Source organism: Aristolochia californica, unplaced genomic scaffold (genome assembly GCF_029961685.1).
Source record: "Aristolochia californica isolate CCGP_79_NKW_82.1479 unplaced genomic scaffold, dmAriCali1.0.hap1 SCAF_5, whole genome shotgun sequence".
NCBI classification, from domain to species: domain Eukaryota; kingdom Viridiplantae; phylum Streptophyta; class Magnoliopsida; order Piperales; family Aristolochiaceae; genus Aristolochia; species Aristolochia californica.
In genome coordinates, this window is record NW_027182214.1 from 39,715,580 (window position 1) to 39,740,529 (window position 24,950).

Consider the following 24,950-nt stretch of genomic DNA (forward strand, 5'->3'; position numbering starts at 1 on the left):
TTATAAATTGACAAATTCAGATCAGTAAGTGGCCATCCAGGAAGCAAGCATTTTAGAACCAATCGCTTCTTTGTCACCAACAGGAAACAAACCATAGGCTGCTCTCTATTATTCCATCTCAGTGGGATAAATTTTTAAATCATTTTATTCTTCAATCTGCTTTGACTTTTCCTTTGAACCGTGCCATCCATAATGCTGCACCAAAAGGGGATAGCATTTGTAGTTCCGGAAGATCTTCGAATAGACTAAGAAATTCGAGAATTTTCAGTCCCATTTATGGAAGATACGATAACAAGCAATATTGTTACTGAACCAAAACAAGTTCAGGAGCAGTGAATAACAAATACTGATGACAACTGGGATTGTTTAGGAAGGGTAACATGATGCCATGAATAACCTTGATGGGAGGTTGGCAATTATGATCAACAGTTTGGTCCCCTATCTGGTAACTCACTCACCCCTTTAGTTCTACACCATCGCTGAGAGTGATTAGAGAGCAAAAGTGCTAAATAGAAGCATATAACAGAAATTTCTGCACTGAATCTGATCGTACAGAGGGAGGTATGATTCTTGCTTCTATTTACATTTTTATTCAATGAATTTCATGAGGATAATTAGAAATTCATGTTAGTCTTATACGCATAACTCATCTGAACCTTCTCAGAATTTCTCCAAGAAGAATAGGTGGATAACATAAAATCTCTTTTGTCAAACGCTTTTATCTTGTACATAATGTATTCTTTTCGGGTAGAATACCACCTTCCCCTTATGTGGACTTGTATAACCACTGATCAGATAGGATTTTCACCATCTGTGCTTTTACGAGTTTTCATTAGGATAAGAAGCTGTATGGTGTTCAGAAAACGACGCCGTTAGTGCATCTCAAATTCTGAAGTTGATGTCCACAACGAAGGTTGATTCTATTCTATTTACCATCATATTATCATTACCAATCGTGAATGAAATCATTTGATCCTCCAAACTTACTGTTCAGAGAGAGAGAGAGAGAAAGATTGATAAGTGGCTGTATATTATAAAATGGGTGCCCAACATGCTGGGCGATCGGAAACCAACCCAGAAAGAGAATTTAGAGTAAAAAGCCGCTGCTTCACTGGTCAACAAGAAGAGCTTAAACTTTTGCATATCTTTGCCGGAACCAGACACATATATAAGAACAAATAATTACAGGGATCCCATCTGTGTTTTTTTTTTTTTTTAATGTACTAAAATACGTAAGGAGATGGCAATCATACACCAGAAAAATTCGTGAAGAGACATACAAAGTCTAATAAATGGTAGATTATCCAATCCCACTTTGTCTTATCATGAAAAAATGACAGAAAGTTATTGAGTTTTGACTTCTGAATCTGATTTAGTCGTATTTAGTGGACGTAATATCCGTCTGAACAGGTTTACTTACGAAATTTGGGATGTTTGAGCAGAATATTATTGTTCAATTAGTTCACTGCAAGCAGGTTTAAAGAAAAATATGGTTTAAAGTTCTGGAAGAAGAAAAGCTGGATAGAGAATTGAGAGGCATTGACATTGCACCTTCTTTCTGGACCTTCTGAGTATCTGTTCCCACTTTGGAACTCGAACCGAAATTTAGTATCACAAATCAAGTGTTTTTTTAATTGTTGAATGAAAATGGAAGCAATTAGTATTATCTTTTACTGCTGATCAAGAACTGTGGACTTGGCGACAACATTTTCAAATTTTCGGTATTCAATTTTCAGCTCTATATTTTATTGTAATCATGGAAGTGGCATCTCTAAGACTAAAGTCTAAACTGAAGCTTACTAGTCAAACATAATTCCGGTTCAGGCGTAGAAAATGAAGATTTGTTGGGTAAGATTCGGAAACTTTGTCAACGGCCGGGAAGAAGAATCGGTTGTTCTTTGATTTTCAGGCAACGTCTGCAGTTGCCGACATGTAGAAAACGTATTCTTGTCCATTGCACGTGAAAACGAAAGAACTTTCCTTTATTTTGATCCCTGATCTCCACGGTTCAGATGGATCATGTCTATTACCGGAGATGTACACAGGCGGTTTCTACACGTACGGCGGTGGCGCCAAGGGGACAGCTCCCACAACTGGTGTGAAACACCCATTAAAGAAAAGAAAAAGAGAAAAGTTGTCCAAGGCTGAAAATGAAGATGAATGAGGCTAGTGGTAGTGGGTCACTTCTAGTCATCTTCTCCTTCCCGCCTGCGACTTTCGTGTTTCAGACTGGATCGGTGAATCGTCCTCTTTTGCCAAAGTCAGTACTTGCAACTTTCAAAGCGAGCTTTCTATTCGATAAAGAAATTTTCTAATCTTTCTTTCTTCAAAGCAGGCAGTGAAGTTATCTTTCGAGTTCTTCATTTGATCTAAAGGTCGTGAAACTTTCGAAGGAAAAGCCCAATGCTTGAGCTGTTTTTTAAATTAGCTTTCTGATCATAAAATTTTCAAATGGGCGCCAATGACTATCATAATCACTGATTTAGTATCGCCGGGAGGGACCGGGCTTAACTAACGCAGAGTAATCTAATAATCGTGGAAGGAAGTGATGGATCCGAAATTCCACGTGTCCGGCATGCGTGAGTACTTGGATCTTCTACAAATAATCAGGTAAACTACTGTTCTGTAAAAGCGATGGGAGATGATCCCTTCTGGTCAATGCTCAAGACTTTCTGCCAAACACCATCATGGTCACAGGCTTCATCCACTTTTTAAGGTTCGCAGTTTACAGTTTTACCGATTACCCACACGAGTGGATTGAGATTACAGCGATCTTTAATCCTCGGAACTGTAGCTTCTTTTGACCGATTGCGATCCCATCAGTTCTCGTAAGAAGGGAAGAAAGAAGAAGATGGGGGGAAGGCGGAATTGGGTTAGTGCTAGCACTGTTGCAGAACAGATGAAGTTAGTAAATCGAAACCCAGATGGAAATCTGAAACTTGTCTGGAAATTCATGAATGGACGCACATATTTAGGAATTATCATCCAATTGAAGCTCCGGCCGTCTCGTAGCAGTCATCGCCACCTTCCTTTAGAAGATAGATTGAACTCTCTGTTACTAACGTTTTATTCTTTTAACAGTGACAGCTTCATAATTCTAAAAAGTAAAGGAAAAGAAAAAATTCCCATTATTTCTCAAGACCGCAGGCGATTGAGGTACCACAATCCGCTGAGAGTAATGTGGGGAGAGGAAATGGAGAGCCATGTATCATGTCCATAATTGCTCCCAGGCAGCAGGGGCGGCGAGGCTGGTGTTGTCATCGAGGAAGCCTGCATTAGAAGTGAGAGGATTAGGCGGGAGGCCATAAGCGGCATCGGAGTGCGCGGGAGAAGCAAGGGAGCAAATAATGGCGATGAGGCTCTCCTGTTGGCTTCTCATGTTGAGAATCTCCGCCTGCGCTTTCGCCAATTGGGCTTGGAGTTGGCTTACTTGCTTCTGGAGCTGGCAAATGGCCCCCGCGCAGCCGTACACCGGGTCTCTAATCCTCGCGTTAGCCTCGTAAACCATGCTGCTCACTGCATCCGCTCTCTGACTCTCCGGAAGGTCCTGTAAAATTCAGAACCACTTCTTGAGTGTGTGATGAAAAACTCATATTTTAGTCTTCTTATTCCAAATGCTTTCTCTGGAGTTGTGAGTGTTCAGTACCTGTAAGAACTTGATGATGTTACTGGCGCCGAAGACCCTGTGCGCAGTGGTGAACTTGTGGGGCTCGCTGGGCGGGAAGTAAGGTGCAAGAACACACTTCTCCACACATCTGCGCCGGAGTATTTTACAGGCGGCGCAGGGGCTAACCACGACCGCCGCCGGAGTCGAGGGTGGAGGAGACGAAGAAGACGAACGGGGAGAGGAAGAGAAGGGCGAGCACGTAGTGGTGGTGGTGGTGGTGGTCTCACTCGCGTCCATTTTTTTTCTTCAAAAGAGATGAAAAAACGAAAAGCCAAAGACAATCAGAACGGCTCCAATTCTTATGGGTGACGAGGTCTCCGGGAAGGCAGATTACATATAGGAGGGGTAGAGCAGATAGGTCGCGTCACCATGACATCAGCGCATGGGCCCCGGTGATTTTGTCAGCAAAAAGCCACCGATCTGATTTGGATCCCTTCCTCAATCTCAGCCGTCTATAGTCAACTCATATGAGATTTCGACTCTTGCGTTAGTCAACATGAGAATAGAACCCCTCCCAGAGTGGCCTTCACGACACGCGTAAGGCACGAGAAAACATGGTGGGCCCATCGTAGACATGGCACCGCCCCCACATATATGACGTGTGAACCTGCGCTTCGCCGATCCTAGTTGGCACAAAAAACCAAAGAAGATGGTGGCGGTCGTGGTGAATGATTTACGAGTCAAAAAATGAGCCGGAATTGGGTGAGAAACCGGCCGCTAGTTTCGGACATAAAAGTAACTGTCAGTGGTAAGTTTACCGGCCGGCGGGGGAACTCCGTTTTACCGGTGCATCGTCCCCTCTTCTCCAAAAATTAAATATTAAAAATTAAAATTCACATAAATAATTTTTTTAATTACTTATTAGCCAACAACATATATTCGTTTATTAAGTGAGGAAGGAGATAGTCTGGCGACTGAATTTATTGGGCCAAAGAGCGGTCTTCGGACGTAATCAATACGGGCCCATTCCAAGGCCTATAAGGAGATTAAAGTCAGGCCGACGCGGCAAATCCTGATTAGACCTCCGGTGCTGTTTTCCACTCTGACCCGTCACCAAGGGAGAGGAGGAAGGAGATAGACATGTTTATGTCAGTGAAAATGCGGTTTATTAGTGGAATTCCAACACGTAATTAAGGTTGGTTACAACTTTTGATGAGTGAATGTGGGCCAACTCGGCGCCAGGCAATGATTGTGGGTGATTTGGGTTTTTTTCCCAGTTTCGGAATTTGAATCTATGAAGGAGAAGCAAATGCGTGGAATTTCTCAATTAGTGAAGTCACTGACGACATAGAAACTGGCTAACGGGAAGGGTGACTTGTTTTTCCCTACTAGAAAACGAGGAAGATGACAGGTGTATAGGAAAATAAGAGGGAGAGAAACTACATAACATTGTCAGGTCTTTTTCTATTACGTCTTTCAGGCATTCTCACACTCGAGTCATCCTCGCAAAAATGCTTCTTCCCCAACCTCTCTTCCTTAATTTCCTAAGAATTTGCTTGTTTTGTCAATGGTGGTGCTTCGTTACAGAGAGGAAGAACCAAGATTGGAAAAACGGAAGAAAGAAGAAGGAAAACTGAGACTGGCAGTGAGTCAAGAGAAACCCCCCCTACGACAGTTCATGAGCACGATGTTGGCTGACCTTTGGACATGCCATTGCGTTGTCACCACACCACACCATCAATTCGATGGGCTTTGATGGTTTTTTGGTGTTTTTCCAAAAAGGGATCATTGTAGCCATCTCAGTCAGTCTATGCAAAAATCTGCAACAAAGCTGACTTGTGTGGAGATATGATTACTAGTACCAGGAGGGGAAAGCCTCACCGGGTCAAAATGCTAGAAACTTACTCTAACAGGCTACAGCACGAAAATTTTGACAGTGATCCTCTGCGCATCAAATGTTTGATGAAATGCAATGGTGTGGAGGAGCCAATGTGTTGGCTTAAACTTGAGGTAGCTTAGTGTGACAAGTTGAGTTCTAGGGTAAAAATGCACTTACATTCTAGTGGGTAGCTTCATTCGCACATACAAAACTACTCAGAAATGTAATTCAGGTTTCCCCAAACCTTAAAGTCCAATTACTGTTCCCTGTAGAAATTTTATATTCCAAGAAAAGTTAAAAATGTTTTTTTTTTCCTGAAAAAATACATTTCCAATAAACCTTAAAGATAAAATCTTACTAATACCTTACTAAGAAATTACATGAAATTTTTTAAAAAAATCTTATAACTATTGGTGCATTTTCCATTGAAATATAAGAATATGATTAATCATTCAATGAAATAAGATGCCAAATGTAAATTTTAAATTTTTTTAACTAAAAAACAAATTGATGTTAAATCAACTACTCCACTGTAACAATTGTCCCACATTTGAACTATATTGTTACAAAAATAGATAGCTAATCCTGTTTGTTCATTTTTCCTTCTCCATGATGTTGAGATTGTAGGCCGGTTAATTTCTTCCTCCAAATCATCTTTACATTTCAAGCATTAAGCATAATCACGACACTTTAATATGTGATTCATAATAGAGACCCGCTGTTAAAACACAAGAAAAATACACATAAACTGGGATTATTAGTCAACAAATACCAGTCCATCCTCAATTCATCAAAGTTTGCCTAAAGTCAAATAGTAAGTTAGACTTTAATCTACTATATAAATGGGCTTTGCCATACCAAAGTTGAGGGGACCACATCTCTCTCCAATCAAAGAAAAGTCGAGAAAAGGACCCTTTTTTCTACATTAAAAAGAAAAAACCTTTCCAGGGCTCCTTATGTTGATGTGCCTCATTTCTCCACAGCCCAACACACGAGCAGCAAGAGTTAATATCATACCCTTATCAGAAAACGGAGATCTCCTTGGTTGGAGAATTGAACTTAATCATAAAACAAGAACTGGATGAAAGCGTTAGGCAAAAGCAGGAGAGAGAGAGAGACAGAGAGAGACTGACTGTCATTCAATCTCTGCCTCGAAACTTTCCCATAGAAACCTATTAACTTAGGTCTGGAAGTTCAATCATCTCTAGGCCAGCCGACAACATTCATTGAATATTATCAAGATAAGAATCCAACACCACCTATTTATACAAGCTCATTTGACAAAGGTCCTCAAGCAAACAACTGTTACTCCAAATTTCTTAGGTGGACCTTGTCCCCGATATTTCAAGGTACATTGCAGAGTTATCATGCTTCTTATAAGATCCTAGTCCTATGGCAGACCAATAATATGGATTGATATATCAAACTGGCAGTATAAGCAAGAAGTTCGTAAATAGTCATCTACTGAAATACCTATGCAACAAGTTTCTTGATGACGCAACAAGTTTCTTGATGACACAAGCCGTAACATGATGCACTTGTGAAATAAGGAAAGAAAAGGCTACAGGAAGAAAAATAAGGAGAAGGGAAGAAAGCCATGACCTTCTGCATCATGTATGAGATATTCAAAAAGGGTGCAAAAAAAGCAATTAAAATCCCAAGCCTTTTGGTCTTTTAAGTCTTGTACCAGATCGGTCTAAATTAAGCACAACCATGAGTAATCTTCAGGATATAGCAGTTGGAGAAGTGCATTACCAAAACTGAAATGTTAAAGACAGAAAAAAGGTGGCATATGAAAGATCTTGAGTATGATGTAGTTCAATTGGAGAAGTTCTTTTATCAATTATTCCACACATTAAGCATGGCCACGAGTTAAAGGATAATGTAACTGCGGGAGAACAGCATTAAGTATAAAGGAAGAAAAAACAAAAAGATAGGTAGTTTACGTCTATAATCCTGTTTTCCTTCAAAGTAAGGGAAAAAGAAAAAAACTGCTACCACGTTTCGTTGACCTCAGTGTTATCTGGCACTTCCAGTCACTTGAGAGGGTGTTGGTTGTAGTCATTTTAGTCTCATTAACTGCTGCCACATCTTTTTCCATTCATATGTTCAGAAACATGTCAGACCACCGACTAAATCTGTTCTTTAATGGGAACAGAAGCTTCATGATGCTAAATGAAAGATCTGCAATGTTCTCCTTTTAATTTATGACTACCTTACAATATAATAGAATTGATGCTACTATTATCGTTCTACTAGACTATCTAAATGCAAGCTGAAGTTAAAAAAGAAAAAGGGGCTTTCAAGCTGCTTAATAACAAATTTGTGAGCAGAAATCCATTACACAGATTTGTCTTGACATTTCATTCAAAAACAAGAAAGCGGGTGAGACAGGTTGTAAGAGGAAAGGATCATTTCCTATTTCCTTATGCGTGTTTAGATATTTGAAGGAGAGGACAAAAAATTAATGGAACGTTGCGATGGTCTCGGATTTATTGATGAGCAGTGAATAGGTAATGAAAATGGCAGTGTAGTGCCATCAATGTAGATTTTTCAAGCATCATGAAACAAGAAACTGCTCAAAATATTTGGTATTTGAATATCACTCCCGAGTATTTCAGTCAGAACTAAAATGTTGGATTTCCTGCTGATAGAAAAAGGAATTGTTTCTGTTTTGATAAAACATGGTTGAAATTCAATCATAACTGTGAGATCTGAAACAGAACGTGGGAGATAACTCTGCAAGAATTTTTATTCTGATAACATAATTTCCAAATTTGCAACGAAACTCACTATAGAAAAGTGGGAAGCACTAAATGACGAACACCAGGACGATAGAGACGACACTTTCAAACGGTAAAAACCATGTGCATTTTGTGTAAAATTGTTGAATTTCTGGAAAAGAGAAAAACTTCATTGACTTGATGTAATCTGGGTACATGAACCCCTTATTTATAATAGAGGAAAGTAGTAGAGTCCAATTACAATTAAACTACCCTTGTCCCAATTACACCCAAACTCTAACACTTAAAGATAAGTCTTAACATAATTAAATAACTCAACATAACTAAAACACCTTTAAACTGAGACTCCTCTGTGAGACCTCCTTCTGTGAGACTCCTGTAAAACTCCACCATATTAGTTCTGGTTCAATGAGACTTCTTACTATGAAAGTCCTGTAAGAGCCTTCCATTTCTTCTCTTCAACAAAAAATCTTGTTAAGGAATAGTCCCACATACGACCTGGTTGGTCAACAGTACGGAATCCAAATTTAGTGATCAGATTTTGAGTTGCAGTACTGCTAAGGCTTCCTAAGTTGGCAAGTCTTTTTGGGATGGGCCTTGGACCCATCTTCACAACTCTTACCATTGTTGTGTAAGAAGTTGCTTTGCTAGAGCTCCCAAAGTTAAGTTTTAAGTTCTTCTTTTGTTGAGAAAGTTTTAAGTTCTTCTTTTGTTGAGAAAGTTTTAAGTTCTTCACCATGCAATAATGGGGCTTCGAACCTCAAAAATTCCTAGGGAAAGATTCAAGCTCCTTCAAGAATCAGAGTTTAGCATGTGATCTTTAGTTGTGCATAAATTAAAAACTAGATAGAACTGAAGCAAGTGTGGAGCATCCAATATTCTTGATCCAATGTAATTCAAAGTTCAAACAAAACCAAGGCTAGTTTGGGTCCTTGGCTTGCCAGATTGATACCTTTTTTGACTAACATAACAAGGGAAGTAATATTATATTTGGATAAAAAGTTTAACAAACACATTCTAGTCGACTGATATCAAGCCTATGAAACTATTTTAGCTAGTTCCTAGCAAAAAGGATCAGTTTGTAAACAGGAGCCATTGTGGCTTAGAATTTTTTTCTCGTCATTTGGACTAAACATACTGTATTTGATCCCTCAATTTATGAGAGCTTCATTCCCCATTTCAGTTCAGAACTACTGTCATATTTGCACAACTTTCCTTTCTTAGTTATGGATTATTCATTTCGATCATCAAACTTGAATAGGAAAACAGTGGGAAATAAGCTGTAGGCAGGCAGCAAATCTGTTTCAATGGAAAACAGAAGGGTTTCCCCCTCTCTCTTGCTTTCCATTGGAAAAAAAAAAACTGGTTCTGTTTTCCAAATAAGAGGCCTCCCCTACCCTCTCATTTGATCCCAGAATTTCTTTTTGTTAAGGAGAAAGATCCAAATGACCTGAAAGGATCAGCTATTCACCCACAATACACAACTGGCTCGTATACTTTTCCACACCTCTGATTCTTGAGATTTATCACCCAGAGAGGGAACTAGTTCAAGTTGAACTGGCAACAAGTCTAGGTTTTACAACACTACCTATGAATAGCCACTAGCTTGGTAATACATCCGTAACCGGAAAAAAAATCTCTGCAAAAAGCTCTTCTAGGAAAATGGCCACCAGAAAGACCACAAAAAGCTTCCAAATTATGCGGTTATTCCCCTCAAGAAAACCATAAGTAAAAACAAAGAAGAGGGTTCTCATTTTCCAAAAGAAAAAGTGTCTGAACTGAGTCTTCAAACTTGTGTATATCAAATTCCTGGTTGACAGGACCAAATATTCCAATGGCAGTCCCAACATCATGAATTTTTAACAGCATGTGGTACAGAAGCCAATTTCAGCTGTGTCCAATGCAGCAGACTCGATATTTGAAGGTCCTACTTGAATCTGATGGTTCATTTTCCTGTGACGTTTCAATTCTATCAACACCTTTTATTGAAGTCTCTTGGTTACGACTTGGAAGCACATAGCAATAAGCATGTAGAATTTTTAAAAACTTAACCAAGTGCTCATCAGAGTTAATAAAGGCTAGTCTTAGCTACCTCCTTCCAGTCCACCAAAAGCACGGTGAAGAACATGTACATCTCAGCAATTAAGGGCAAATGCTTTTCAATCTCAATCTCTGTTACTTGAGACTCCTTGTCATCCAAGACCAGTTCTACATTCTCAACAGCCTCATAAAGAGAAAAATGAGAGAGGAGAAGAGAGAGAAGAGAGTGTAGAGGGATAGAGGATTATTGCCTGTAGATCAAGGATGGGAAAATATGGCATTGAGAGGAGGAAGATGGAGTTGGGAGAACAAACAGAAGTAAAGGTAAGTGCTTGATTTTTTGAGAGGGCCCAAATTAGGTCAATCCCGACATTTTTCCAGCTAACCGGCCTGTCATGGCTGGAAAACCTTACCTGGAAAATCATTCAATTTTCCAGGTAAGAATTTCCAAGCCTATTTGAGTTTCCTGGAAATATGGGACACTAATGATCCCTGGAAATATATTTCTACCTAGAAATGCCTTTCTAACATATCCTGAAAAAGGCACTAACAAGGCCTAAATGATTTGGTCCATTTTGACAGCATTCATTGGAATTTAGGCCACACAAAAGTGGGTAATGCTTTCCCAGTGAAAATCCATGAAAATACTTATATTTTCATTTTGGCATTTCCTTTTCAGGTACAAGGCTTGAACTGGACGTAAAAAACATCAGGGTTCTCTTGTTAGTGATTGAGCAGACGAGAGGCAAAAGGAAACAAATGGACAAGTGCACTTGCAATGGCAATGAATATATTTTTTCCTTTCATTGGGAGCTTACATACTGTTGGATCTCAAATCCCTCATTTCTTTTTCAGTAAGGCAACCATACTAGTAAAAGAGAGGCTATCCTTGTTTTAGAGAACCCCAAAATGAGGAGTGCAGTGAAATTTTCAGGAGCAAAAATTTATTTAAACAAAAAAGGGTCAAAACTTTACCACGTGAAGTTAGTACCAATCATCCTCACTGTCATAATCATCATCTTCATCCTCATAAACATCAGAGCCCTCTGAATCCTCATCATCCTGTACAATATAGTGCTCATCCCACAGAGGGCATGAGCAAGTTGGCTTCTTGTTTCTCCATTCTGCTCCACATGTATAGCAGAACTCATACCCACATCTGCATAAAAAACGGTATGTGGTAACACATACAAACAGATAAAATGACTGCAACAGTTATCCAATGGATGTGGTCCAAAAATATGTGGGGCAAGGTTTGACAAGATGGAATCAAACAGAAGATATAAATGCAGCCTTGTAAATTGTCTCAATTATAAAAAAATATAATAGCTGAAATTCAAGAAACGTTTTTTGAATAAATAAAATTCAACAAATCAAAAAATGCAAGAAGTATGGTTTGCACACGTTGCCTCAGGTGCATGGCTTTTCACAGCAGTTCAATAAGATCCTCGAATACAAAATTGTCTCACATGGATTTCTTTTTATTAACTTTCCTTTTTATTTTTTGGACTGAAGTGAGTTTTCTAACTTTCCCATTGATCATTAAATTTTTTAGAGTAATTTTTAAAAAAAGAAAATTTGAGAGAGAAACAAGAGAGAGAGAGAGAGAGAAATGGAATTCTATTTCCTCCTCTCCTTCAGAATCCTATTTCCAGTCGAAAACCAAAATGGAATTCTATAGAAATGCTAACAGCCTCCACTCGCTTGAGTGCAAGAGATATGCCTTGCCTCTCACCACTATTTCCACAACAGCAGGACATTCAGTTCTCACTTTCTCCTTTCGATTAGAAAAAAAAGGACATGTGGTACCAAAATAAAATTCTTTCCCGCATCACATTTTCCCAATTCAAAAGTAAAAACCTGCATAAAGTCTGTCAGCTCACAGAGATCACAAGCACTTCCAACGTCTTTGTTAAGTTGGGGGCCTTGGACCCAACTTTACATAGTTTTTTTTGAAAAAGGATGTATATATTAACAAAAGAACAAAGAATTACAGAGGGACGGGGAGCAATTGCCTAACAACAAGAGATTACCCAACTTTACATAGTATCAGAGTAGGTACTCATATGTGAGCTTACACCTAAATTATCCCCTTGTAGAGCCACAAAAGAAGGCCTACACGTGAGGGGGAGTGTTAAGGAATAGTCCCACATATATTAGTGAGTACAAAGATCTTGAGTTTATTAGTTGAGAAAGAGGCTTCCTAAGTTAGCTAGTCATTTTGGGATGGGCCTTGGGCCCAACTTCGTAGTCTTCTTTGTACAGGCATCCAAAAGAGCACACCTAACACAAGAAAGTGCACCATAATAGCAAACTCTACTAGACCAGTTATGAGCCTAGTAAGCATGCCAATGACCATAATAGGCCCTTTAAATTACTGAATATGGCCTATTTGAGCTTGTTGTTGATGGGGACATCCCTTGTGTCACTGATCACATAAGTCTATACTCGGAGACACCGGACTACGACAAGACCCAGCACACTATGGTTGGGGAGTGAGGCGTTTAGGACAAATTAATTTTTATTTTATTTATTTATAATTTGTATTGTCCTTATAAGAAATTGTCTTATTTTTTCAGAGGCATTTTGGTCTTTAGGGGGATTTTTACTATCAGGGGTATTTTGGTCATTTTGAAATGTTATAGGGTTTTGGGTAGCTCTTTAAATCCGTTATGTGTGTAATTGAGCATCATTGAATGAATTGAAGATTTTCTTTCTCCCTGCAGTTTTCTTCTTCTTCTCCTTCGTCGATTTTCCCCATTCCCCTTCACTATGACAGCACCAAAGCTCATCCTGCATCAAATTTGGTACTAGAGCCAAAGCATCCTTTGGCACGCAGCTTCCTGTATCGGCAACCACATCGTCGACTCCACCTCCCAATGCTTCAGCTCCAGCCATTGATGAAGCCTGCTGCTTTGCCAGAAATCCTCCGGGACAGTTCACCAAACCTCCAAGTACGGAAAGCTCCCTCCTATCTATGGCTGAACCTCCCTCTTATTTCCCCTTCATTTTTTCCATCGCCAATGTCCCCTTTCCCCACCGTCGACGACACCCAAAGTCGTCCAGCCTTCGTCGTGCCGTAAAGAACACCCACCACAACCGTTACAGAACTCGCCGCTACGTAATCGATGTCGATTCATCTCCCCGCACCCAATTCGACACCGTCCGACGTTCCTACAGTCTCCTCCGATCAAATAACCACCATCATCGTCACTTTACCCCTCCTTCTAGTCATCATCGCCTAGAAGAATACCCCTGCAGTAGTCGTTGACGAATTTTCCACCACCGTCGCTAGCAGTCGCCACCATAACTGAGTCTCCAAGGGTAATCCATCGTTGTCACCGGAAGACTCCCCCAGTGCACCCTTCACCATCATCAGCCATCGAGCTTCTGATTAAACAAAAGCTCAGGAAGGAGAAAGCTTCTGGCATGTGTTAGTGAGAGTAAGTGACATGTGCGAATTTTCACACGTGCTTAAAAAAAGTGGTAAAAAAAAGGAAGACTGCTAGCTCATTGTTTTTGGCTCCAACTCATTGTCTATTTTACGTACGTTGACTCAGCCAGTTCCAGATCGATTTACGAGGTGACGTCGTTCCTACCCCTTCCTTGGTATTCTACTGTTCGTCTTAAATTGTATCAAGTTTCAATTTTGTACTAGTAGCTAGCTTATTCATTAGTAGGGCCCACTGAAACCGAATTTGACCTCGAGATTTGTGCCAAAAAAAATTCATTCGAGTAATTGTAGCACCTATGTGCTAGAACTCTTTAGTGTTAATGTTAGAGCCCAGCCCATCGGTGTTATTTGCATCATTGCATAGGGTTGATCCTTTCTTTATTTTGGTGGTATTTGCACTAGTAATTTGCAATTTTGTTGATTTCAATCTTGACTAGTCATCAATCAAGCTAATAAATAATTAACTTTAACATGCATTGAGTTTGTTTGGGCTTTACTAGCTAGGATCCCCTAGTACATGCAATTATGTACTGGTGGCATCATGTCAGGTGTTGCTACATCTTCTGTTGTAGAAAACATTAATGACACATTCAAGCAAATCCTAAAAGAATTAAGCACCATCAATTATAGGTTCACTGCCCTAGAGGTTCGGACCTTGAAAGGGAAAAGTCTTGTAGGAGTAGATCACCTAGGGGCTATGACACTGAGGATAACGAACTTACCCATTTGTGCCCACATATATTTTCTCCTCCTAGAAAACACACACCCTATATCCCCACCACGAGAAACCTGAAGACAAAATGTTGAAACACATAAAAGGTTGAGGCCCCTACGTTTGGTGGTCGCTTAAACCTTGGGTATTCTCCAATGGGTTCATGAAATGACCAATTTTTCGAATGGTACGACCTATCTAAGGATAGAAAAGTTAGGTTTACGAAAATGAAATTGATAGGCACCGCTCAACTTTTTTGGGAAAACTTTAAAAGGCATATCACGAGAAGACACAAGTTTCCTATTACTTACTGGGAGGAAATAAAACTCAAGCTCTAAACAAAATACCTTCACCCTTCCTATTGAAGCACCCTTCTAGATCAGTTGTACAATCTTAGGCAGGGGAGTAAATCAGTCACCAAGAAAATTGCTCAATTTGATGAGTTCCGAATGCAGTGTTCTGTTATGGAAGACGAGGTCATCGCTTTAAGCAAGTTCCAAAAGTGCCTAAATGATGACCTTAGACGAAAGATGATGCTTCGAGGTGTTGCCACCATGGAAGATGTTTACGCACTTGCACATAATTACGAGTTAGCCTCCAAATTTACACCCACACAAGGGTAAGACACCCGTATGATGCCTTTTAGGTCTTCCACCACTTGTCCTCAAGCCTCGAGAATGTCAATTTTAGGAGCTCCACCTCAAAGACTGAGTTGCAATCTGGACACCCCTCCATCAAGAGCAGGAAAAGAATTGTCAAAATTCAATTTGAGGAATCAGTGTCTTAAGTGTTGAGGATTTGGGCACATCACGTCCAATTGTAGCACTCAAGCCCTTGAATACCCGCAGAAAGACCAGGAAAACGTGGAGTACAAGCCTAATCCAGCCGACTTTGATCTCCTAGATGAGACAGGTGAGAAAAACACAACCACCATGAATCATGTCAGGCCCTCTCACACTCCCATTAACAGGCTAAATGTTGTCCGATGTGCATTGATTTAGGCCAAGGAGTTTGACGACTGGCATCAAACAACTATCTTTCATACTTACATCAAGTATGGAGATAAGGGCTGCAAAGTCATCATTGATAGCGGCAGTTGCAACAATGTCATTTCATCCTGCACCATTGTCAACCTTGGCCTAAAGACAGTTCCACATCCCAGACTCTATCGAGTTTCGTGGGTCGATGACACTTTCATTTCAGTAGAGGGTAAGTGTTTGCTTCTCATTCAATTCCTCGAATACAAAGAAGACATTTGGTGTGATGAAATTACCATGGATGTGGGTCACATCATCTTGGGCAGGCCTTGGTTGTATGACCGAGATGTTACCATTTATGGGCATTCAAATATTTGCTCATTCATGTTTAATGGTAAGACCATCCACCTTAAACCACTGCCACCAAAACTTGTTACACAAGGTAAAACACAATCAAACTCCCAAAAGAAAACCTTGCATTTCATCAGTCCCAAAGATTTGGACCATGAAATACTGCATGAGTTTGCAGTTTTTGTAATGGTAGCGTGCGAGGTACCCGAGAAATCCTCAAGCAACCCCTCGCCTGAAGTTGAGTCTATATTACGAGAATTCTAGGATGTCTTTCCTAAAGAGCTTCCAGATACACTGCCACGTATGCGTGACATCCAGCACGCCATAGATTTGGTACCAAGAGCCACACTGCCAAATCTATTGCATTATCGAATGAATCCCGTTGAACATGGAGAATTACAATGACAAGTGAATGAACTCCTCCGAAAGGGATTCATCGAGGATAGTTTAAGTCCTTGCGTAGTACCGACGCTACTCACGCCAAAGAAGGATGGCACTTGGAGAATGTATGTAGACAGTAGGGCCATCAACAAAATCATCGTGAACTATCGGTTTTCCGATTCCCCGACTGAATGATATGATAGATATGTTGATCGGTACCACTATATTTTCAAAGATCGACCTTAAAAGTGGTTACCACCATATTTAGATCCGCCCGGGAGACGAATGGAAGACAGCCTTTAAGACAAGAGAGGGGCTATATGAATAGATGGTTATGCCATTTGGATTGTCGAATGTGCCTAGAACTTTTATGCACATGATGACAATCGTGCTTCGACCATTTATCGGCAAGTTTTTGGTGGCGACATCCTCATTTGTAGCCAAACTAAAGACCAACATCTTGACCACCTCTGCCTAGTTTGCCACATGCTTTGAGAGGAAAAACTTTATGCCAATCTCCAAAAATGCTCATTCCTGACTAATCAAGTGATTTTCTTGGGCTTTGTAGTAACTTCTATAGGCATCATTGCCGACCCCAGAAAGTGAAAGCCATCATCGAGTGGCCAAAGCCATCAACTCTCCACAAGGTTCGTAGTTTCGACCATTTATGCACATGATGACAATCGTGCTTCGACCATTTATCGGCAAGTTTTTGGTGGCGACATCCTCATTTGTAGCCAAACTAAAGACCAACATCTTGACCACCTCTGCCTAGTTTGCCACATGCTTTGAGAGGAAAAACTTTATGCCAATCTCCAAAAATGCTCATTCCTGACTAATCAAGTGATTTTCTTGGGCTTTGTAGTAACTTCTATAGGCATCATTGCCGACCCCAGAAAGTGAAAGCCATCATCGAGTGGCCAAAGCCATCAACTCTCCACAAGGTTCGTAGTTTCGACCATTTATGCACATGATGACAATCGTGCTTCGACCATTTATCGGCAAGTTTTTGGTGGCGATATCCTCATTTTTAGCCAAACTAAAGACCAACATCTTGACCACCTCTGCCTAGTTTGCCACATGCTTTGAGAGGAAAAACTTTATGCCAATCTCCAAAAATGCTCATTCCTGACTAATCAAGTGATTTTCTTGGGCTTTGTAGTAACTTCTATAGGCATCATTGCCGACCCAGAAAGTGAAAGCCATCATCGAGTGGCCAAAGCCATCAACTCTCCACAAGGTTCGTAGTTTCCATGGTCTTGCCACTTTATATCGACGATTTATTAAGGGAATCAGAACCATCATGTCTTTGATCACGGATTGCATGAAGAAAGGAGAGCTTTCGTGGTCAAAAGCTGCCTCTCGTGCTTTTCAAGAAATCAAAAAGCGTATGACCGAGGAACCTATTATGAGATTACCTGACTTCTCTAAGGTGTTTGAAGTAGAATGTGACGCATCGGGTATAGGCATAGGAGGCGTACTTAGTCAAGAGCAACATCCGTTGCGTATTTCGGTAAAAAACTTAATGCCTCGAACAAAAGTACTCAAATTATGATAAGGAGTTCCACGCGGTCATTCAAGCCTTACATTTCTAGCGTCACTATCTAGTTCCACAAGATTTTGTCCTATACTCTGACCAAGAGGCCCTTCGCTATCTCAACTCCCAAAAGAAACTCAATCACAAGCATGGCTGATGGATCGAGTACATACATGAAAACTCATTTGTCCTGAAGCATAAATCAGGCGGTGAAAATAAGGTGGCCAATGCCCTAAGTCGTAGAACAAGCCTTTTGTCCGCCATAAGCATTCAAGTTATTGGATTTGAGAAATTCATAAACGAGTACCCCTCATGTCCCAACTTTGGGAACATTTATACTGAACTGCGAGAGAGACCACATCATACCATTGAGGATTACCACATCCAGAACGATTATCTATTTCAATCCAATAAGCTATGCATTCCCCACACGTCTATACGAGACTTCTTAATTTGGGAAATTCATGCAGGGGAACAGGGGGGACATTTTGGACGCAATTAGACCATCGCGAAAGTAGAGTGTCGAATTTACTGGCCTAGTTTAAAAATGGATGTTGCGAAGCTAATAGGATAGTGTAGGGCATGCCAAGTAGACAAACACACCAAATAAAACACCAAGCTATATACTCCCCACCCGGTCCCTACATGTCCTTCGCAAGACCTGAACATAGACTTCGTTTTAGGCCTCCCGTGTACTTTTTGAAAGTACGACTCCATATGCGTCGTAGTAGACCGTTTTTCCAAGACGACACATTTTATTCATTGCACTAAAACGTCTAAGGCCTCGAAAATAACTCAACTTTTCTTTGACGAGATTGTCAAGCTATATGATTTACCTCAGACCATTATATCTGATAGGGATGACCGTTTTATGAGCTATTTTTGGAAAACGCTCTGTCATTTGATCAGTGCCAAATTGAAATTTTCCATTGCCTACAACCCACAAACCGATGGTCTAACCGAAGTTGTTAATCAGAGCTTGGGAAACCTCCTACATTGCCTCGTAGGAGAGCACCATCGCACTTGGGATCTGGTTCTCTAAATGCAATTTGTTTACAATCACTCAATCAATAGGTCCATCAGCATGAGCCCATTTAAGGTTGTCCACGGTTATTAGCCTAGGAACCTATTAGATCTCAAACCTATGTCGCCTCATGCTAGGGTTTCAGCATCTGCTATAGAATTTGCACGTAGAATTCAAGACCTGCATGTTGAAATTGCTAAACGACTCCAAGCGAATAATTCCCAATACAAACTTCTGGCCAATATGCATAAACGTCATAAACCATTTAAAGTGGGTGACTATGTCATGATTTGGATTAGGCTTGAGCAATTTCCTTCTGGACCCACCTAGAAGTTGTAGTCTTGTAGTGAAGGACCTTTTGAAGTGCTGAAGAGGGTTGGTCAAAATGCTTATGTTGTGGATTTGCCGTCAGATTTGAACATTATGTCCACTTTTAACATTGGAGATTTGATGGCATATAGGCACCATCCCTCCATTCTGGATGACACCTTTTGCTCACCTTCTGACTCCACCCCATCGCCTGACACACCCCCTCCTTCCTCGCCTGATATCCCTTTGGATCCTATTCCATTACCCGTACACTAGCACATAAAGAACATATAGATGCTAATTTGGATGAACAAATTGTTTTTACCAAGAGTGGCATGATTGAACGTTTCCTAATGCGATGGATAGGGCGATTAGATTCTGATTGCACATGGATTACCAGAGACACAACACAGCATTTGGATCCTGATTTGTTCGAGTATTACCTGAGTCAGCAAGAGTCCTACTCGACAAGGTTGAGTTTATCGGAGAAACAGGACTACGACAAGACCCACCATGTTGTGGTTGGGGAGTGAGGTGTTTAGGAAAGATTAATTGTTACTTTATTTATTTATATTTTGTATTAACCATAGAAGTAATTGTCTTATTTGTTCAGGGGTATTTTGGTCATTTTGAAATGTTTTAGGGGTTTTGGGTCGCTATTTAAATCCATTATGTGTTTTCTTCTTCCTTCTCTCTCCCTTTCTTCTTCCTTCTCCTTCCTCTATTTTCTTCATTCTCCTTCACTACGACAGCACCGACGCTCATCCCACGTCAGTTGTAATAGGTAGAAGAGTGGAATTGTGAACTGAGGCCTCTGAGGATGAAATGGTACTAAGTACTTCAACTAGCTCAGATGGTCATATCTAGTGTTTAATGACTCAACTAGATAAATCCTAGAAAAATGTCCTTCAAAGTCATTTCCTGGCAAATTTTAGCCTAGATTATGTAGGAATAATTTTTTTTCCGATGAAAGTCTTAGATGACATTCAATAGATCTACTAAAACACTGTAAAATGTTCATTAAACCAAGTAATGAGAGAAAATACAAATTAGGGAAGCTACTGTACCTGCAGGTCATGTGGAAGCAACCTTCAGCCAGTTCAATCATATGGTTGCACTTTGCACACTGCCGCCATAGCTCACGCTTAGCCAAATTGCATACTTTTTCATCTTCAGTATGGGGATGCAACCTTTTGTAATTATAACAAGACATATTATAATGCCATGGAACCATGCAATTGAGACAGAAAAATCCATTGCATTTGACGCATCTCCTAAGTCCAGATTTCTCCAGCAAGCGATGTGCAGAAGAGGATTCTTGTGGAGTATGACCCATCGCTAGCCTTGACATCAAAAAGGAACACTTTGGGTATGGACAATAAAGTCTGTCAGGTTCAGGAATTGCAGCCTCCTTTATGCGCTGAGTCATAGTTTCTAGTAATTTAGGGGTCAAAAATTTCTCGGAACTAGCCACAGTAAGCTTGATATGACAATCATCATGGGGACACTCAGGCAAAACACCATGAAGTAACTTGACTTCCACATGTTGTCTCATGCAAGAAAAGCAGAACGGATGGGAGCAACCATCGACGATAAAAATTTGCGATTGCTCAGTTTCTTCCAAACAGATATCACAGATGACCCTCAAACCCTTGCCTTCAGCATTCCCCACTGGTTTTGTCATCTGAGAATCTATAGCATCCCTCACCAATTTGTATACATGCTTAACATGGCATCTAGGCAGCAGAATCAGTCGACAAGCCTCAAATTTTTTTATTAGACAATAAACTTGGCTGATAACATTTGCAACCTTTCGCTGTTTAGCAGTCCATCTCCCCATAACCTGCATTAATGGTAATGCAGTCGCATCAGCAATAACCAATTGCTAACGGAAGATAGAAGTTTCTTGATAGAAAGTAGGAAACTTGTTGCTCAAACTCTTAGTCATGATAACAACATTGTTGCGTTAACCACTGAAATCTGAGTGAAGTGGACAAACAATTGACCCAAATAGAACAGTAAAAGCAATCATTGTTCCGATTCTTTCTGTCTGTTTTCCCTCGTAAATGCATCTTTAAGTTAAAAGAGTCGAAGGAGAGAAGGTCCGTATTGATAATATAGCAATGAAACTTATAGAAATACGTAAGGCATCAAAATAGAAAATTTAAGACTTTCTGAAGGATAAAGCACTGCAAAAAGACGACTTACATGATTGTAGAGAGGCACGTAATCAAAGAAGACATTGACCCTTTTGATATCAAGTGATAGTGCGGCATCGAGACCTTCAATCAAGGCCTTGGCCTCTAGGACCGCATGGTTCACGGCGGACCCACTCAAGGGCTTCTGAAGTTTAAGAATCAAATTATCCCGGGGATCGCAGACTGCAACCCCCATTGCGGCGAGAGGAATCGACTCTCCCCTGACACACTCGGTGCGGACAAGACCCTTGAAGTAGAGGCGGAAAGGTTCGTCGACGATGGGACCAGAGGAGGTGCCCTCGTCTATAGTCCTCTCGAAATTATCCCCGTACTCCTCCCACTCCTGGCGGGGCATGAGATGAACATCCAAGGCGAACTTGGCGTCATGTGCAGAGCGCTTAAGGTCGAAGGTGACACGGCGCATCTCAGCCTGGCAGAGTTCCCGGTCCTTCATCTCTTGATTGAACCTCTCCAATTCCTGCACCTGGACTGCCATCAACGCCGGGAGTTGTTCATCGACGGGGTTATGGAGCAGCGGCACAGTCACTGAAGAGGAAGAGGAAGGAACGTCGGCGAGGGAGGCGTTTATCGCTTCCAGAAGCTGCATCGTGAAGGCCAAATCAAGGTCGGATTCGACTGTTTTGGCGGCCATGATTTCGCGTTGCTGCTCAGCGACAAGAGTTTGGAGCTCGTCGTCCATTCGAATAAGGAAGCGCGGTTTCAAGTTTCGGGGCAATGCCTTGGCTAGGGTGTCTGCCCTGGCCCCAGGGTGAACTGAATTCTCGCTGAAGCTTCAGTCCGAGCTTTCCGCTCTGTCCAGCTGTCGTGGCCGAAAAGTACGACACGATCAGGATGAAATTACATGTCTTTCCCTCTGAACTCCCTTCAACATGCTGAGAATTAAAAAATATTAACTCTTTCTCTTCATCTTTTAGAAGTTATTACTTTAGGATAAATGGATTATATAAGAGTATAATTAGAATAGAAGCTAACGGGGCCATTAATATAACAGTCTAATTAATATTTTGATTTAAATTATATATTTATTATTTGTTTACATCAATATATTACTTCTAATTGATGCTAAAAATACACAAGGACGACAGCCAAGAGTCTCCTTCTCCCTCCCGAAGCCGATTGTTATGCTTTCCTTCGATTCAGGAACGCCCGCCCCTCTCTGTTACAGTCATGCTCACTCACTGCACGCATCTCTTCTGTTCTCTTCCCGTTCCCAAATTCTCCGGCCGAGCTCGAGCTCTTTGTGCGGGAACAGAGAGGGATCAAGAAGGGAGAATTACGCACCCTTTCGGTGTCGTCTTCCGAGACGACCTCTCTGGAGATACCAAGTTGAATTATTTTATATTCCACTTATTTAATTTCAGGGAATATTATTTGAACTATTCTATAAAATAAACTTTATGCAATTATGCTGCAACTGTGATCACGAAGCCATAACAAGTTCACCATAAAAACTTTTAAAAAAAAAAAAAAAACATGACTTCGTGAGTCACCGATTTGATTTGCATCACTATGATCCAGGTTAGATAGATTTGAAAAAAAAAAATGAATCTAATCGTTCAGAAGAATAATAGAATAGGAAAAATTCCAACTTCTTGATCATCGTGTTTTGTTTTTTTCTCTTGTTTTCTTCAATTGGACCATCCCTTGCTTCCCTCATTCCGAGACCTTGAGCTGCACCCTCATGCCTGATCCACAACCGGCGGAATCGTTACTTTATACCCTCTTCAGAAATTTATACCAGTTCCATTAAAATCATCTAATTCATCGTGCCTTACCTGCATTAGGCGGAATAGGGCTTGGATTAGAGACGATGGTTGCCATGTTTGTGGTGGGAGGGTAGACGTGCGTGGGAACCCCCATTGCCTGAGACTGGTGAACCTGGTAGTACGGGTACACTGGCATCATCGACTGGTTTGGGTACACGTATGAGCCCGAGTAGCTGACCTTCTACATAGCCAAGTTAATCGTCAAATCCTGTTAATAACTCGGAACTCTGATCCCAAAAGTAATCAGAGAATTTCAACTGATTCATCAAAGATAAAAAATCTCACCGGATTGTAGCTCATATCTGCAATATAGCTAGGCGAGTACCTGATTATAATCACCGAGTAGGAAAAACAAAATCACATGAGTTTTCATCAATGGCGAATACGGAGGGATTTCAAATTTTCGATTAAAAAAAGACACTTTGTGCAGAAAAAGATGAGAGAGGCTTCTCTTACCCGTAGGCAGGGAACGGTAGTCCATGGTGAGGATGATGGAAGGGGGATGGAGCCCCTGCGGAGTAGTACCACTGCACAGCATTCTGAGGTGTAGAAGAAACAGGCCTCGATCCAACGGTGGAACCTTTAATTTTGTATCAGAAAAAAAAAAATCAGATTCATTGGTTGGAAGTTAGAACCGAATCGATCGTATCATCCGTATTCGGTGAGTTTGTACATCGCTGTCAATTTCGATTCTCAAAGGCCACATTCTTAAAAAACGAAAATGCTCTGGATAAATGCAAGAGAAACTCGGATAAGCGACTTGGTAAGTTGTGTACCTACCTTGTTGAGGTGTTGCAGAAGCTGATCTGGGGCGGCGAGCTCCAAGGGAGGCCAAGTTGCAGTTGGCTCTCCTCCCGTTGATGACCGGCGTCGCGTCCTCACACGCCTTCTTCGCATCTTCTGCATCTTTGAACGTCACCTACACATACGCACACACTCTGCGTGTTAATTAATTAACCCGCAACATAGTACCGAAGATTAAATTCATCCCCGATCGGGAATGGACAAAAGCGGCCACCTCCGGCGATAGTTGATCTACTTACGAATCCATAGCCCTTGGATCTTCCAGTAACCTTATCGGAGATTATAACCGCTTCCAAAATCTCACCGTACTTCTCGAAATGCTTGTTCATGGCCTCCTTCTGCGTCTCCCACGCCAGTCCCCCGACGAAGACCTTGGTCAACGTGGTATCACCAAATTGAGCTCCGGCGTTTCCCATCGTCATCTTCAACGCCTAACAAACTTCAATCTGCCGGTTGCTAGTCAATTGCTTAAACAGAAATTCAACGACGTACGACAATGCGGACCATCCGATGGTAGAGCAGTAGTAATTAACCTCCGGCGAGGAAAGGAGCAAGCTGTGTGCGTGAAGGAGGAGGAGGAGGAGGAGGCGAAGAGAGAGGCGAGCAGGGAATTATAAGGAAGGAAGAGGAGAGTGAGGAGGGGTTCTGAAGTCCCATTCCAGCTCGGATCGGAAATAAAAAAAGCGGAGAAAGACAGTCATCGACAGAGGGACAGATAAGCTCGGCCTTGTCATGAACGTGCTTCCGTCCTTTTAAAACTCTTTTTAAACAGCTTTGTCTATGCTCGCTTTCTGATGAAATCCATAACCCACCCCATGCTTAAACCGCGATTTGCCGGTTCGCACATGTGAGCCACACATGTTAATGATGATGGATCGGAGGCGTCAAATATCAAATCAATCATGTGCTCCACTATACAGCCATCCATCACTCAAGTCCTCCTATGTTGCCTGGGTCCCACTTTACGAACGGTTCAGATTGGCAGCAGGGGCCCTGTGAATGGAATGGACAAATGGAAGGATTTTATTCAGGAAGAAGTGGCACATGCAGGGCACGTGAAGTGATGTGGGCAAGGTAGAGGGATGCCGTCTTTCCTTGAAAGGGACGGAGGATACGTTCAGGTGTTTAAGTTTAAAGTGGAGCCAG

General features: G+C 41.1%; 3 protein-coding genes across 5 annotated transcripts; all 3 read right to left on the minus strand.

Moving 5' to 3' along the window:
- Positions 1-3,208: 3,208 nt before the first annotated feature.
- LOC137965324 (LOB domain-containing protein 1-like) lies at positions 3,209-3,904 on the minus strand. Its single transcript, XM_068811636.1, has 2 exons — positions 3,647-3,904; positions 3,209-3,547 (listed from the first exon to the last, which is right to left on the minus strand). Exons 1-2 carry the CDS (start codon positions 3,902-3,904, stop codon positions 3,209-3,211), a joined length of 597 nt encoding a protein of 198 aa, XP_068667737.1.
- A 2,122-nt stretch (positions 3,905-6,026) lies between these two features.
- On the minus strand, positions 6,027-21,990 carry LOC137965532 (E3 ubiquitin-protein ligase RSL1-like). 3 transcript variants are annotated; one of them, XM_068811795.1, is made up of 4 exons: positions 21,224-21,989; positions 20,083-20,858; positions 11,246-11,429; positions 6,027-6,204 (listed from the first exon to the last, which is right to left on the minus strand). In XM_068811795.1, the coding sequence occupies exons 1-3, from the start codon at positions 21,911-21,913 to the stop codon at positions 11,255-11,257; spliced, it is 1,641 nt and encodes a 546-aa protein (XP_068667896.1). In that variant the 5' UTR covers positions 21,914-21,989; the 3' UTR covers positions 6,027-6,204; positions 11,246-11,254. The 3 variants fall into 3 exon arrangements, with proteins under 3 accessions (XP_068667896.1, XP_068667897.1, XP_068667898.1); XM_068811796.1 differs by lacking the exon at positions 6,027-6,204 and adding an exon at positions 8,470-8,728 and having other exon boundaries at positions 21,224-21,990; XM_068811797.1 differs by lacking the exon at positions 6,027-6,204 and adding an exon at positions 8,470-8,606.
- Positions 21,991-22,656: 666 nt separating this feature from the next.
- On the minus strand, positions 22,657-24,479 carry LOC137966550 (probable RNA-binding protein ARP1). Its single transcript, XM_068813212.1, has 6 exons — positions 24,044-24,479; positions 23,781-23,919; positions 23,457-23,580; positions 23,286-23,325; positions 23,010-23,181; positions 22,657-22,919 (listed from the first exon to the last, which is right to left on the minus strand). The coding sequence occupies exons 1-6, from the start codon at positions 24,224-24,226 to the stop codon at positions 22,888-22,890; spliced, it is 690 nt and encodes a 229-aa protein (XP_068669313.1). The 5' UTR covers positions 24,227-24,479; the 3' UTR covers positions 22,657-22,887.
- Between the last annotated feature and the right edge of the window lie 471 nt (positions 24,480-24,950).

What these genes read in the sequence shown, in the direction of transcription:
- LOC137965324 (XM_068811636.1), bottom strand. Translation starts at nt 3,904, where the DNA reads ATGGACGCGAGTGAGACCACCACCACCACCACCACTACGTGCTCGCCC. An exon ending in ACATCATCAAGTTCTTACAG is followed by an intron (nt 3,548 to 3,646) that starts GTACTGAACACT and finishes TGAATTTTACAG; the next exon opens with GACCTTCCGGAGAGTCAGAG.
- LOC137965532 (XM_068811795.1), bottom strand. Translation starts at nt 21,913, where the DNA reads ATGGACGACGAGCTCCAAACTCTTGTCGCTGAGCAGCAACGCGAAATC. An exon ending in ACGTGCCTCTCTACAATCAT is followed by an intron (nt 20,859 to 21,223) that starts GTAAGTCGTCTT and finishes CCATTAATGCAG; the next exon opens with GTTATGGGGAGATGGACTGC. An exon ending in TGCTTCCACATGACCTGCAG is followed by an intron (nt 11,430 to 20,082) that starts GTACAGTAGCTT and finishes TTTTTTATGCAG; the next exon opens with ATGTGGGTATGAGTTCTGCT.
- LOC137966550 (XM_068813212.1), bottom strand. Translation starts at nt 24,226, where the DNA reads ATGACGATGGGAAACGCCGGAGCTCAATTTGGTGATACCACGTTGACC. An exon ending in TTCTGCAACACCTCAACAAG is followed by an intron (nt 23,581 to 23,780) that starts GTAGGTACACAA and finishes ACAAAATTAAAG; the next exon opens with GTTCCACCGTTGGATCGAGG. An exon ending in CTACCGTTCCCTGCCTACGG is followed by an intron (nt 23,326 to 23,456) that starts GTAAGAGAAGCC and finishes GATTATAATCAG; the next exon opens with GTACTCGCCTAGCTATATTG.